The 13,764-nt window shown below is 42.5% G+C and overlaps 1 protein-coding gene across 2 annotated transcripts in view; it reads right to left on the bottom strand.

Annotated features, from left to right (window-relative positions):
* Positions 1 to 13,764, bottom strand: part of JMJD4 (jumonji domain containing 4) — a 33,884-nt gene that overhangs the window by 18,531 nt on the left and 1,589 nt on the right. Inside the window, exons 2-4 of one of the 2 annotated variants that reach the window (XM_033931835.1) lie at positions 13,202 to 13,412; positions 12,286 to 12,451; positions 3,835 to 3,960 (exon numbers count right to left, since the gene is read on the bottom strand). In XM_033931835.1, coding sequence (XP_033787726.1) covers positions 3,835 to 3,960; positions 12,286 to 12,451; positions 13,202 to 13,412 — 503 coding nt within the window. Of the gene's footprint in view, positions 1 to 3,834; positions 3,961 to 12,285; positions 12,452 to 13,201; positions 13,632 to 13,764 lie in introns of those variants that run through there. The other variant, XM_033931836.1, reaches the window with a different exon arrangement.

The following is a 13,764-nucleotide window of genomic DNA, read 5'->3' as shown; positions in this document are numbered from 1 at the left end:
TTCATTGTTACATTGACTTCTGTGTGGATTGTGCATGAATTTTTCCCATGCAGCCATTTTTTTCTCCTAATGAAACATATAGTGCTCCCCCATGAATTCACGGTCCCGGTCATTCGTGGTATTTTCCGACCACAAATGACTGGGCAGGAGAGGGCAGCCGGAGAGTGAAGGAAATCACTCGCGGTATCCTCCGACTGCCTCTTCCTGTACTAAAGTCGGGCCACACCAATCGAGCTGCTTTGACACGCAGCTCCTGATTGGTGAGGCCCGACTTTAGTACAGGAAGAGGCGGTCACTCACCGGCGTTCTGGCTGCCCTCTCCTGTCTCCCCTGCCTAAAAAACGTATTCGTGGTTTTTCAACATTCGTGGGGGTTCCTGGAACGGAACCCTGCAAATATCAGGAGAGTACTGTATACCAGATTCCAGCCTTGAGATGTCATTAAACTACCTGGTTTTTTTTTCTGTTTTATTAAGACTATCTCGGGCTGGGTTTACAATACACCTGAAAGCATCTTACGCAAAATCATTTAGAACATGTGACCAACTGCGGGAGTCCCCTGATCATGTCTGGGAAGCCTTGCTTTATGCAAAAAAAAAAAAAGTATAAGGAAAAAAAACAGAAAAAGAATGTGCTAAAAGAAAACTTACAAATAAGACCTAAGATACGGGGACGGCTCTGTTCATTTCTGACTTTTGAAGCCTTATTTATTTGATATGATTGTTTATTGTAAGCTTCTATACCGCCACTAGTAACTGGGGAGTCTTTTAGACATGGGTATAAGAGAGAACCAGCACAGTGTACTGGGTGAACAGTGGGAGGAATCTGATCAGCAGACAAGGCTTGTAGCCACAGTAAAGGCGGGCAAGACGCAAACGATGCCATTTAACAATAGTTCATTTAAATCCAAAAAAAACTTCTGCAGTTCGTTTGTTTTTACTCGCTGAATTCAGTTGCCAGTTGTCTAAGATGTATTAAGTTTTTACATATTGATACTAGCATTTAATAGATACTGTTCCATCTAGTTGGAACAGCCTGTTTAAGGCTAGTCTAATTAGTGGGGGACAAAGTTTGTCCTTGTCCCTGTGGGCTCTGTCACATTCCCGCAGTTAATCATGGGATATCTGTTCTTGTGTCAATCTCTAGGCATCCCAAACCTATGAGGTGAAATTTAAGAGACCATAGATTTAGACCAGGGAGCTCAAAGTCCCTCCTTGAGGGCCGCAATCCAGTCGGATTTTCAGGATTTCCCCAATGAATATGCATTGAAAGCAGTGCATGCACATAGATCTCATGCATATTCATTGAGGAAATCCTAAAAACCCGACTGGATTGCAGCTCTCAAGGAGGGACTTTGAAATCCCTGTTTTAATAATAATTTTATTTTTCTATACCGCCATAGTCAGACGACTTCTAGGTGGTTCATGTGTATTCTGTTGCCTCCAGCTGGATTCAAAGACACCATTAGCACTGTAAACACTGTTCTCTCAAAGCCAGGGGTGTTAAAGTCCCTCCTCGAGGGCCGCAATCCAGTCGGGTTTTCAGGATTTCCCCAATGAATATGCATGAGATCTATTAGCATACAATGAAAACAGTGCATGCAAATATGCATGAGATCTATCGATTGGGGAAATCCTGAAAACCCAACTGGATTGCGGCCCGCAAGGAGGGACTTTGACACCCCTGCTCTAAGCTGAGCAGGTTCATCCAGCCTCACTGCTGCCAGTGGGAGGTGCTGCTTCAATATTGTGTTTTCAATCTCTATGGACAGGCAGGTTCCCTGGAGTCCTGTGGAGCTTACCTGTCCCTCACTCCTGAAAATATTATAATGAAACAACACCTCTCACTGGCACACAGCTGTAGGTGGAGCATACTATGCCCCAATCTCCCACATTCTGATAAAGCACCACAAATTGTGCATGCAATTTTTCTTAGGGGCCCAAAGGGTGCATGCAAGTCAATTGAACAAGCAGCTAATTAGTGCCAACAATTGGCATTTTAACAAGCAATTATTGGTGTTAATTAGAATCAACAAAGGGGATATGTACCAAAATTTTATGCGCAAGTCAAAAAAAGGTGGGCAGATTAGGGGGCGGGGGGCTGTTCCTTAAACTGTGCGCATAATTACAGAATTAGGGCCTTTGGACCATGTTTTTATTGCTGCAAATGGCCACACCTAAATTTAGTAAAGTTTCACAGGTGTAAGCGCTATTTTATAAACTGTGCCTAAATTTAAGCATGGCTGATAAAATAGTGCTTTTTTGGGCGTCAATTTTCGGGGCGCCATATATAGAAGATAGGCCAATGTGCATTATTTGAAATTGAAGAGTTTTCGTACAGGAATAAGCTACGGTAAATTAATCTCACCTTGAACAAAATTAATTGCATAGCTCAAAACAGAGAAAATGGACTGAGTGAGTTTTGGAAAAGTGCTCTTTAATGGTCTATTGTAGTGTTCTTCAACCACCGGTCCATGGACCGGTGCCGGTCCACAGAAATTTCCTGCTGGTCAACAGGGCCGACATGTGCATCAGGCCCAAAACTGTGTTCTTCAACTGCCGGTCCGCGGTGTGATCGATGTGTTGTTAATAAGATTATATTATGTGTATATATGAAAAATGAATGGAAAAAACAGTGTTACAATTAGGACTATGGGGGCAAGGTCTGGGGTGGAGACTGGGTAGAGATGGGCAGGGTCTGGCCCACGACTTAGCCCAGTGTTCTTCAACTGCCGGTCTGCGGACTGATGCCGGTCCACAAAATAATTCTTTTATTTCTGCCGGTCCTTAGATGTAAAAAGGTTGAAGAACACTGGTCTATTGCCTATTCTTGCTGTACACTGCCTTGGGTGAATCTGTTAAAAAAAAAAAAAGGGTTGAATCTGATGGGAGGGTTGGAAGGCTGATTTTAAGTGCAGAATAGGACTGCTTTCTTGATGAGACAGACAAGCAAACCACAGAGCACATTCCATTTGGTTAGGAGTTAGTTTGCAATCAGTCTGTCGGCCCTGTGTTCTTACCTATGACTGTGTGGTAATTATTAGCATCATCAGTATTATCATTATGGAGTTCACTGATCAAGATAATAGCTTAGCGGGGGAGAGAAACAGATGTTAAAAACGTTTTAGGAGGGATTATATTGAGTTGCTGTTCTGTGAATTTGTTAAAAACTTAAATAAAAATGCAATACATAAATCATGAAAACTTGTAAACTTTTGGAGAGAGGTAGAAGCGAGCTGTGGATGAGATATATCCAAATATCTTAAAAGTAGGGATTTGCATATCCAATAAATTCTTGGTATGCTTCTGGATTTTTCCAAATTTTTTTTTTCTGTTTGCTTAATACATTGATTTTTAATTTGCACATTTTGGCCCAAATTCTCTAAACTGCACCATTAATTTAGGCAGTGATAGACGTCCTACCGCTGCCTTGTTTTAATTGGTGTTAATTGGCACAATAATTGACATTATTGTTTAAAACCAATTAAAGTGATTAAAAAAGTAGGTGCCCAGAGGCACCTGCCAAAAAGGATGCCAGATTCACATCTACAGTGATGCCTAACGAGGCAAAAGGTTAAAGTAGGCATGGTTTATGCTGGAAATAACCTTAGGCGCTGTTAGGCATCTCTGTAGACGAGATTCTCATCAAAGGTAGACACCGGAAATGTAGGCCTACCATTATGCTCTTCCATTCCAATTTACAGTGCGATACTACACAAAAATAAAAGCGGGGAAACATATCCACTGATCTAGCAGTCAGATTGGCGGAGTGTCATCCCGATTCTTTTTTAATACACAGAATTGAAAGCAAAGGCACTCATTCATATGTGTTTTACCAAGAGCCCTTAGGTCCCATGTAGACAAAGCGGTAATCATCTCCTGCAATCGCATCCCAGTATTCATTCAGCCAGTCCGATGTGAAATATACCAGGGTGCTATAGACGTTTTTATCTGGGAAGACTCTGAAGAGAGACATAAAACCTACATCACTACATGTACAGAAAAAGGGACAACTCAGCCAAGACAGAGGCAAGAAAAAGCCACACTTTCCTTTAGTACCTTTAAAGATAGCACTAAGAAGGCAGTTCTATAAATGACCTTCTACGATATGCCTACTTTGTAACCTACCATCAAAAATGTCAGAACTAATCTAACATTTGGGCTACACTTCATTAACCATAATATAAATCAGGGCTGTGGAGTTGGTAGATAAATGTTCCGATTCCGACTCCTCAGTTTTTTGTACGACTCCGACTCTGACTCCAGGTACCTGAAATTTCCTCCGACTCCACAGCACTGGTTAATTTTCAGATCGTTAAAATGGAATGTCAAGTTGAGAGAAATGAGCATTTTCAACACCACCTTCTTTTTGCTTTTAATCAAGGTTCTAAGGCCGCAGAAGCTGCTCGCAACATTTGTGCTGTGTATATAGTGGGTGCTATAGCTGAAAGAATCGCTCGTGATTGGTATGCCAAGTTCAAAAATGGAGTCGGTAGATAAATATTCCGACTCCGACTCCTCAGTTTTTTGTACTTCTGACTCCGACTCCAGGTACCCGAAATTTCCTCCGACTCCGACTCCACAGCCCTGATATAAATACTGTCTTGCTGATCCTCAGCAGGCCACCAGGCACTCAAGCTTCTTTATAGTGCCTGGCTTTATGCTCCCAATCGTCATCGGATCATCGGGTTCTATTAATTTGTTTTGTTACTTTTACTTTTTTATTTTTATAACTCTTAAAATAAATATGCACTAAAAGTACTTAGCTATGAAATGATGCTTCATGCGGGGGTAGATTCACCAACATGTTTCACCCGTGAAATTCTAAGGGCTTTTTCAAGGCTACCACTCCCTGCCCGATTTTAACCATTCAAACCGACCATAGCGTCTGGTGAAGAATGGCGCCATTACTCTTAATTGACAATTTAAATACTCCTCCGCCCCAGCTGCTGACGTCCCGCATGAAGCGTCATTTCACAGCTAAGTACTTTTAGCACATATTTATTTAAGGGTTATAAAAAAGTAAAAGTAATAAAACAAATTAATAGAACCCGATGATCCAATGGCAATTGGGTGCATAAAGCCAGGTACTATGAAAGAAGCTTGAGTGCCTGGTGGCCTGCTGAGGAACAGCAAGACAGTATTTATATTAGGGTTAATGAAGTGCAGCACAAATGTTAGATTAGTTCTGACGTTTTTGATTGAAGTTATATGACAGTTCTTCATTCAACTTTGTTAAACTAGTGCCATAGGCTGACGTACTTTGTAACCTATACATACATACTTTCCTTTACAGCAGTGTGTTGCAAACCTTTTAAGCTGCGGCGCACTAATCTCGGGGCCACAGCTGGAGGGCACCCAGAAATGCACAGACGATGCAATGACATCACATGAATGTATGACATCATGTTGAACTCGCATGCATGGATGTCCTCCAGCACAGCCCTGAGCCTCCTATTACTGCCGGTGGCGGGGTGCTGCATGAAGGAGAGGTGAGGAGAGGCGCAGGCTGACTGACTACAGGTTGTGTCTCTTGCTGCGAGGCACATCCTGTAAGCAGTCAACCAGTGCCTCTCCTCATCGGTATCTCCGCAGTACAAAGTTTGAGATACACTGCTTTACAGAATACAGTACCAACGTGATTGGTAATAGACAGAGGGGCACAACGCTTCAGCATGAAAAATATCTGCATAAAAGCTTTCTTTCTGACTCTTCTGATGGTGGCTTTAGCAATTGTGCGACTACTGCCATCTTTAGAGACAATCTAATACTACACATTGCTGCCATAATTCAATTTGGATTTTGAAAAAGTGCATGGATAACCAATTCTGAAGTGTGTATACATTTTTTGGGTCCCTCTGTATATATTTAAGCATGAGCACTTATACCAGATATGTCTAAATTGCAAAAGATCACATTTATAAAATACTGTAATCCACTATACTAATTGTTCTTGTCATTATCAAGCTCTATGCTGACCAGCATAGTGACTGTCCTTAGCTGTGACAAGGCAGGCTGCATCTTCCTCAGATATAGAGATCTATGGGGGCATTAACATATGCTTAATGCTGTGAAAATTGGCTAATGCAGGATTTAGCAAAGCATCCTGCATTAGTTTTCCCATTAGCAAATAACTGTGCACTAATTATTCATAATTTTATTTTTGCTGGGGCATCTTGTGCGGAGATTAGACACGGAAGCGTAAATTGGTTAACGCGCTGACATTATCGCATGCTAACTTGTTTATATATGGCTTAATGTGGGAGCAATTAGTATCTCCTAAATAAGACACGGTAGATGAAATAGGATTATTTCTTTTCAATTGTTGCACGCTAATATATTAGTGCATGACCTGGAAAAAAGTCATAGGAAAAAGGCAAATTTCATGGCCACAATAGAAATGGACTTAGTGCACGGTAAAGGGGGACTTTCCCATTGCACTAAGCCCATATTCTACCTTTGACTCCCTTGACATTTCCAAGTTTTATTAGTGGCTCATAAGTGTGGCACAGCGGTTAGGTTGTAGGTTCAAATCCCACGCTGCTCCTTGTGACCCTGGGCAAGTCACTTAATCCCCCCATTGCCCCAGGTACATTAGATAGAGTGTGAGCCCACCGGGACAGTAAGAGAAAAATGCTTGAGTACCTGAATGTAAACCACCTAGGTAATAAGTACGATAATATATAAATAAAATAAATAAATAAAATCCCCAGTGCAAGTACCGAGCCTTGCATTTTTAAAGAAACACAGCAGGTGGGTTTGAGCTTTATGATGTAATATTCAATTTTTGTTATAATTCATCGGTCATAAAAAGACTGAGCGCCAGGATTTCTTTAACAACGCTTCAGGCAGACACGTCATAAGACAGGATGGGACTAGGCTAGCTCTCAGACACTAACAGAGATAAAATGAAAAAAAAAAGGAAAATAAGGTGACTATTGAACTAAGTTAATATATTTTTGGCAAGCATTTTTGAAGGCAGAGCTACCTTCTTCAAGTCATATATCAGCTGTATGTGTTATCTTCTATCTTGGACAAAGTAGAAGAGTTACTATTGTAACAGGAAGAAAAAAAAAAATGATAAATTTAAAGCACTTACAGAGAAATTGGTGAGGAAATGCCGAGGGCTGTTCAGGGGGTGGACCCATGCACAGAGCAGAAAGCTTGGGGGAAGCTGCACAATATCAACTGTCTCATTAAGAGCTCCAGGACCGTTATGAGCTACCGTGTTTCTCCGAAAATAAGACAGTGTCATATATTAATTTGGGGTCCAAAAAACACATTAGGGCTTATTTTGGGGGGATGTCTTTTTTTTTTCATGTACAACAATCATCTTTCCCTTCCTCTCCTTCACCCCAATTCTTCCTCTTTCCTTTCTCGCCCCCCCTCCCTCCCATGTCCAGCAACTTTCTTCCCCTTGTGCAGTAGAAACCCACTGACCCTTCCACCGTGAGACTGACATACATTACCTCCGCTCCGAGTCAGAGCGGAGGTATGTCAGGTCACACCGGAGTAGGGATCGCTGAATTGACAAGTCTGAATTTTGGGTGAATCGGGCAGCACTGTCAGGGATGGAGTCGGGGACTTCTTGAGGGGGTCGATCTTAACTAGGGCTTATTTATGGGGTAGGGCTTATATTAGGAGCATCTTTAAAAATCATGCTAGGGCTTATTTTCAGGATAGGGCTTATTTTCGGGGAAACAGGGTAGAATAGAGCAGAGAATCTGAGGCAACACATGGAATTGGTGAGGAAAGGGTGTGTCGCTGCTGAGTGAAAATTTGTACGTCTGCTTTTGAGTTTGTGTGGTAGGAGTAGATATTTTTGAAATAAAAGTGTGGAGCCCATTGACTACATTTGTTACCTCGCAATAAGGGTCATGTCCTAGCGGAACCATTAGCCGTACTCTTCAACCTCTCCCTGAGTACGGGAAAAGTCCCTTTGGACTGGAAAACAGCTAACGTCGTTCCTCTGCACAAAAAAGGTTGCAGGGCAGAGGCTGCGAATTACAGACCGGTGAGTCTCACTTCGATTGTGAGTAAGCTCATGGAAACATTAATCAAACGTGAATTAGACACTATCCTGAACGAGGAGAATCTATGCAACCCCCACCAACACGGTTTCACCAAGGGTAGGTCATGCCAATCCAATCTTATCAGCTTCTTTGACTGGGTAACTAGAAAGCTGGACTAGGGAGAGTCCCTGGACGTCGTGTATTTGGACTTCAGTAAAGCTTTCGACAGCGTCCCCCACCGTAGATTATTGAACAAAATGAAATCGATGGGATTAGGTGCAACACTAACTCAATGGGTCAATGATTGGCTAAGTGGTAGACTTCAGAGAGTGTTGGTTAACGGTGCCCTCTCCAAAACGTCGAAGGTGACCAGTGGAGTGCCGCAGGGTTCGGTCCTGGGACCGATTCTTTTCAATATATTCATAGGAGACCTGACCCAGGGGCTTCAAGCTAAGATAGCATTGTTTGCCGACGACGCCAAACTATGTAACACTGTAAGTAAAAATGATTTGTCCGACAGCATGAAGCAAGACCTGCTTTTACTGGAACATTGGTCCACGACCTGGCAGCTGGGCTTCAACGCGAAAAAATGCAAGATCATGCACCTTGGCAACAATAATCCGTGCAGAACATACACACTAAACGGCGAGACCTTGGCTAGGACGGCAGCAGAGCGGAACTTAGGGGTGATCATTAGTAAAGACATGAAAACAGCCATCCAAGTGGAAAAGGCTTCATCCAAGGCTAGACAAATGCTGGGTTGTATCCGTAGAAGCTTTGTTAGCCGGAAGCCGGAGGTCATAATGCCATTGTACAGAACCATGGTGAGACCTCATCTGGAGTACAGTGTGCAATTCTGGAGGCCACACTACCGTAAGGACGTACTGAGAGTTGAGTCGGTTCAGCGCATGGCCACTAGGTTGATCTTGGGGCTTAAGGATTTCTCATACGAGGACAGGCTGCACAGACTGCAGCTATACTCTCTCGAAGAGCGTAGGGAGAGGGGAGACATGATTGAGACATTTAAGTACATCACTGGCCGCATAGAGGTGGAAGACAACATTTTCTCTTTCAAGGGTCCTTCAGCCACAAGAGGACATCCGCTGAGAATCAGGGGCGGGAAATTTCATGGGGATACCAGGAAGTACTTCTTCACAGAAAGAGTGGTAGACCATTGGAACAAACTCCCAGAGCAGGTGATCGCGGCCAGCAGCATACAAGATTTTAAGAATAAATGGGATGCCCACGTCGGATCTTTACGAGGGCAGTGTAGAGGTGAGCGACCCCTTAGGAGATTGTTAGGGGAGGGTTAATGGAGTGGGCAGACTTGATGGGCTATGGCCCTTTTTTGCCGTCATCTTCTATGTTTCTATGTATATCTCCTTTTTCTTAGATTTCCTTACACATCCAGGGTGGGTGGGTGGGTGGGGGGAAATGTATTTTGAGGATTAAAATTACTTAATTATAATATTGTAATCACATCATATGTCTTATTGTATAAATAATTGGGAGGAGGGTGGGAGAAAATGATTGTATTATGTATTACATGTATTAATGTGTTTTATGCAAATGTTTGATTTAATGAGAAATGCTGCAAATTAAACTTGCTTATGAGCTGCTTGAGGTGTATACTGAGAAAGCTGTAAATCAGGATGTAGCCGAGTTTGAGCGAGCTGTGGGGTCAAGAACTTATCCATTACCTGCTGGTTCTCATGATCTATTCAGATTTCCAAATTAAGTTTGGAGTTGTATTTCAAAGGAAAATTTATAAGAAGTTTTATTATGCATTTCAGAATTTATATTGGATTTTTTTTGTGACTTCCGTTGCTAAAAAGTATTGGATGGATTATGCCACCAAGTTGGCTATCGACTCATGGCAACATGCACAGTGAGGAATCCACCCTGTGAAGCTTCACGGCAGAGTACAGGAGTGGATTGCCACTGCCTTCTCCTGCACAGTTCCACTATATCACTGCTGCCCAACATAGGGCCCCTCAGGCTACAGGCCATAGGCAAAAAGGAGCATTAAGTACTGGGAAATAGAGAGTTTTAATCCCTTCACTGTGTAAGACCCCTGATTCAACTCAGATTTAATTTAGTATTCAGCAGTTTTTCTGCTAGAGTGCATTCCTATAGTCCTTTATGATTACTAGTCTGCTGAGCCTTTATCCAGTATATACTGCTGTGTGAAGATCGGAGAATCTGAAACTTATTTTTTGAAAGTTAAATGTTCTTCTGAAAACTGAAGATCTAAAACTTTAAGACAGATCTCTTGTTTTAGAATTCTGAGAGGTTCTATAGTGCAGAGCTGTTTCCAGTTAGTGCAGAGCTGTTTCCAGCTATTTCCCGATATACTGGCAGGTTCTGTGGGACTGTGTGAGAATTACTGAGGAGTTCAATATTTCTGAATCAAAAATACTTGATATGCAGATAAAGCTGAGGTTGCTCAAATATTGTGTAAATGTGTGTGTTGAAATGCTGTAGGCTGATTTCATGTCTGAAGCTTTTTATTTTATTTTTTTTTTGGGGGGGGGGGGTCCTGGGAGTGTCAGCTTATGGATAAAAGAATGATCTGTTCTTTTGCACATTTAGTTAGAAATGCATGACCCTAGCCTAGGGGTAGGCAATTCCGGTCCTCGAGAGCCACAGGCAGGTCCAGACAGGTTACAAGATAACAACTCACCAGTACCCAGTGCAAGAAAGTGGTGAAATTGGTGAAAACAGGGGTTTTATTGCAGATGGACAGACTAGATGGGCCATTTGGCCTTTATCTGCCATCATGTCTCTGTTTTTGCATGCATACAGTACTCCCCCCGAAATTCACAGGGATTCTGTTCCAGGAACCCCCGTGAATTTTGAAAAACCATAATGTGTTTTTTTGCCTGTCAAAAGGCAGGGGAGGTAGGAGAGGGCAGCTGGAGTGCTGGCAGATAAAGAAAATAACTTGTGGTAAGTTATTCAGATTAGTGAAGACACAGGATTGCAAAGATCTGCAACGTGACATAAACACACTTGAGAAATGGGCCGCGACATAGCAAATGAGGTTCAACGTGGATAAGTGTAAAGTGATGCATGTCAGTAACAAAAATCTTATACACGAATACAGGATGTCCAGGGCGTTACTTGGAGACACCCCCAGGAAAGAGACTTGGGAGTGCTGGTCGACAAGTCGATGAAGCCATCCATGCAAAGCGCTGCGGTGGCGAATAGGGCAAATAGGATGCTAGGAATGATTAAGAAGGGGATCATGAATAGATCGTAGAAGAGCCATGGTATGCTCTCACCTGGAATACTGTATCCAGCACTGGTCGCCATACATGAAGAAGGACACGGTACTATTCGAAAGTGTCCAGAGAAGAGTGACTAAAATGGTTAAGGGACTGGAGGAGTTGCCGTACAGCGAGAGATTAGAGAAACGGGGCCTCTTCTCCCTTGAAAAAAGGAGACTGAGAGGGGACATGATTGAAACATTCAAGATACTGAGGGAATAGACTTAGTAGATAAAGACAGGTTGTTCACCGTTTCCAAGATAGGGAGAATGAGAGGGCACTCTCTAAATTTAAAAGGGGATAGATTCCGTTCAAATGTAAGGAAGTTCTTCTTCACCCAGAGAGTGGTGGAAAACTGGAATGCTTTTCCGGAGGCTGTGATAAGGGAAAAAACCCTCCAGGGATTCAAGACTAAGGGCTCCTTTTACTAAACTGCGATATCATTTTTAGCACGTGCAGGATTTTAGCACGTGCTAAACCTGCGCTACGCGGCTAGAACCAACGCTGAAGGGACATACATATATCTTATAAGTTTTCTAACTCTGTGCTGGGAAACATAAACACAGACCTAGTTTGTTTTGATTCTGCTATGTATCCTGTCACCAGATATGGTTTGTATTACGTCATCTGTCATCTGCTAATACCACTGGCCCATGTTCAAAAGGTATAAAACTGGATGTAAACTAATAATAAATAGGCCTCCAGATATCTGAACAAGCGACAGGGTGTGTGCAGGGCGGTTTCAGGACCAAGAAACGGACCCCGTTCATTTCAAATGCCAGCTCAATGCTGGCGTTAAGGTCTAGCATGCGCTAAAACCGCTATCGCAGCTTAGTAAAAGGAGCCCTAAGTTAGACAAGTTCCTATTGAACCGGAACGTACACATGTAGGGCTGGTCTCAGGGCACTGGTCTTTGACCTAGAGGCCGCAGCGGGAGCGGACTGCTGGGCCCAGCAGTGGCAATTCTTATGTTCTTTGCTATTTAGAACTTACCAAAGCATCTCACCTGTGCATATGCCAGTCCTTCAAATAAAGGCATCCTTTTGGAGAACAATAGTTATTCTGAATATAGTCCCTCCAGTATGTTATGTATTCTCTGAACAGGATCTGTTCTTTCGGGTTTGCATTGTATTCCTTCACATCACAGTTGGCCACAGGAACAATGGCATCCCCTGACATTAAATTGAAAAAAAAAAAAAAAAAAAAGAGAGGGGAAAGTTTCTCATTTATTTATTTTAACAAAGTTGAAAAAGAAGTACGTGAATTATTATTATTCCCACAGGGAAACCTGATTCGTAAGCTAATGACTAGAAATGATTTGGCTTTTCTGTACAGGTCAATCACTCGATTATAAGCTCTATTAAGCAGAGAGTCTCTATTTTATGTGTTTGTATAATACCACTTAGCACTAAAGAAATATTAAGTAATAGTGAATGTAGTGGTACACAGGCAGGCTAGGAAACTTTTTCTCTATGTCCTGCCCTGAGGAGCTTGTGAATCACTTAAAATTCACTGTGCCCAAAGCTGTATTAGAAAGTCAGATTCTTGTTTTGAAACCAGCTCCTGGGATCCCAGGTTGGGATCTCGGTTGGGATCCCACAAATTTTGCAAAATTGGAAATCTGCTTCTTTACTAGACTACACCTTTTGGTAGAATTCATTATGTTTATTGAAGAAATATGAACAATATATTTGTGATAAACTCACCCCTCTTTCTTCCACCTCCCTACGTCGCATATGGTCCCCTATAGACGACTTTTGGGGGATAACTTGGTTATGCCTCCATTACCATCATATAGATCTGAACTTTGTTTTGATTGCAAGTCTGCAACATTTCTTGTTCGTGCTTGTACATGTTGTTGTTTATGCCAACAATTTCGATATTAAACTAAAAAAAAAAAGAAAGAAAGCCAGATTTCTTACCGAAATTCTGCAGCAGGAGATCAAAGTTGGGTTTCCCTCCGGCCGTCACCCAGCACCTCCTGCTGCCCCATGCCTCCGTGAACCTGGCTGAGAGCAGACAGGGGGCATTGGAAAGCAAAAAACGCCGGAAAAACTCCGAGTAACTGAATGAATCGGGATCCTCGATGCATTCCACCTGGTGCCGTACAGAGGGCGACCGACTGCTGGGCTTCTGAGAGAAATTGCAAGAATATAAAAATGTTTCCTTATCCATCCGATGTCCTTTTCATGCACACTTTCATATTACAGGTGCTTAGAACATCTATAAAAGCTTACAAAAACAAACAAAAAAACCCCTATTTTTCTTAGCACAGTCTTTCTTAGGCAATCCAGGTTCAAGCACTCAAGCTAGACACAACAAGCTGCTTGCCATACCATATCTCCCCTCATTCAGCTCTTACTCGATTATAAATGTCTGCTCCTCCTGGAGCCAGCTAGCTCAGACAGCAACCAATACAAATTAAGTGTCCGCCCACTAGGTTGGCTGCAATGGCCGATAGACATCCCACGATTCTATGCGGCGC

Source organism: Geotrypetes seraphini, chromosome 2 (assembly GCF_902459505.1).
Source record: "Geotrypetes seraphini chromosome 2, aGeoSer1.1, whole genome shotgun sequence".
NCBI lineage: Eukaryota > Metazoa > Chordata > Amphibia > Gymnophiona > Dermophiidae > Geotrypetes > Geotrypetes seraphini.
Note: the sequence above shows the minus strand (reverse complement) of the source record. Positions and strands in the feature narration are given on the sequence as shown.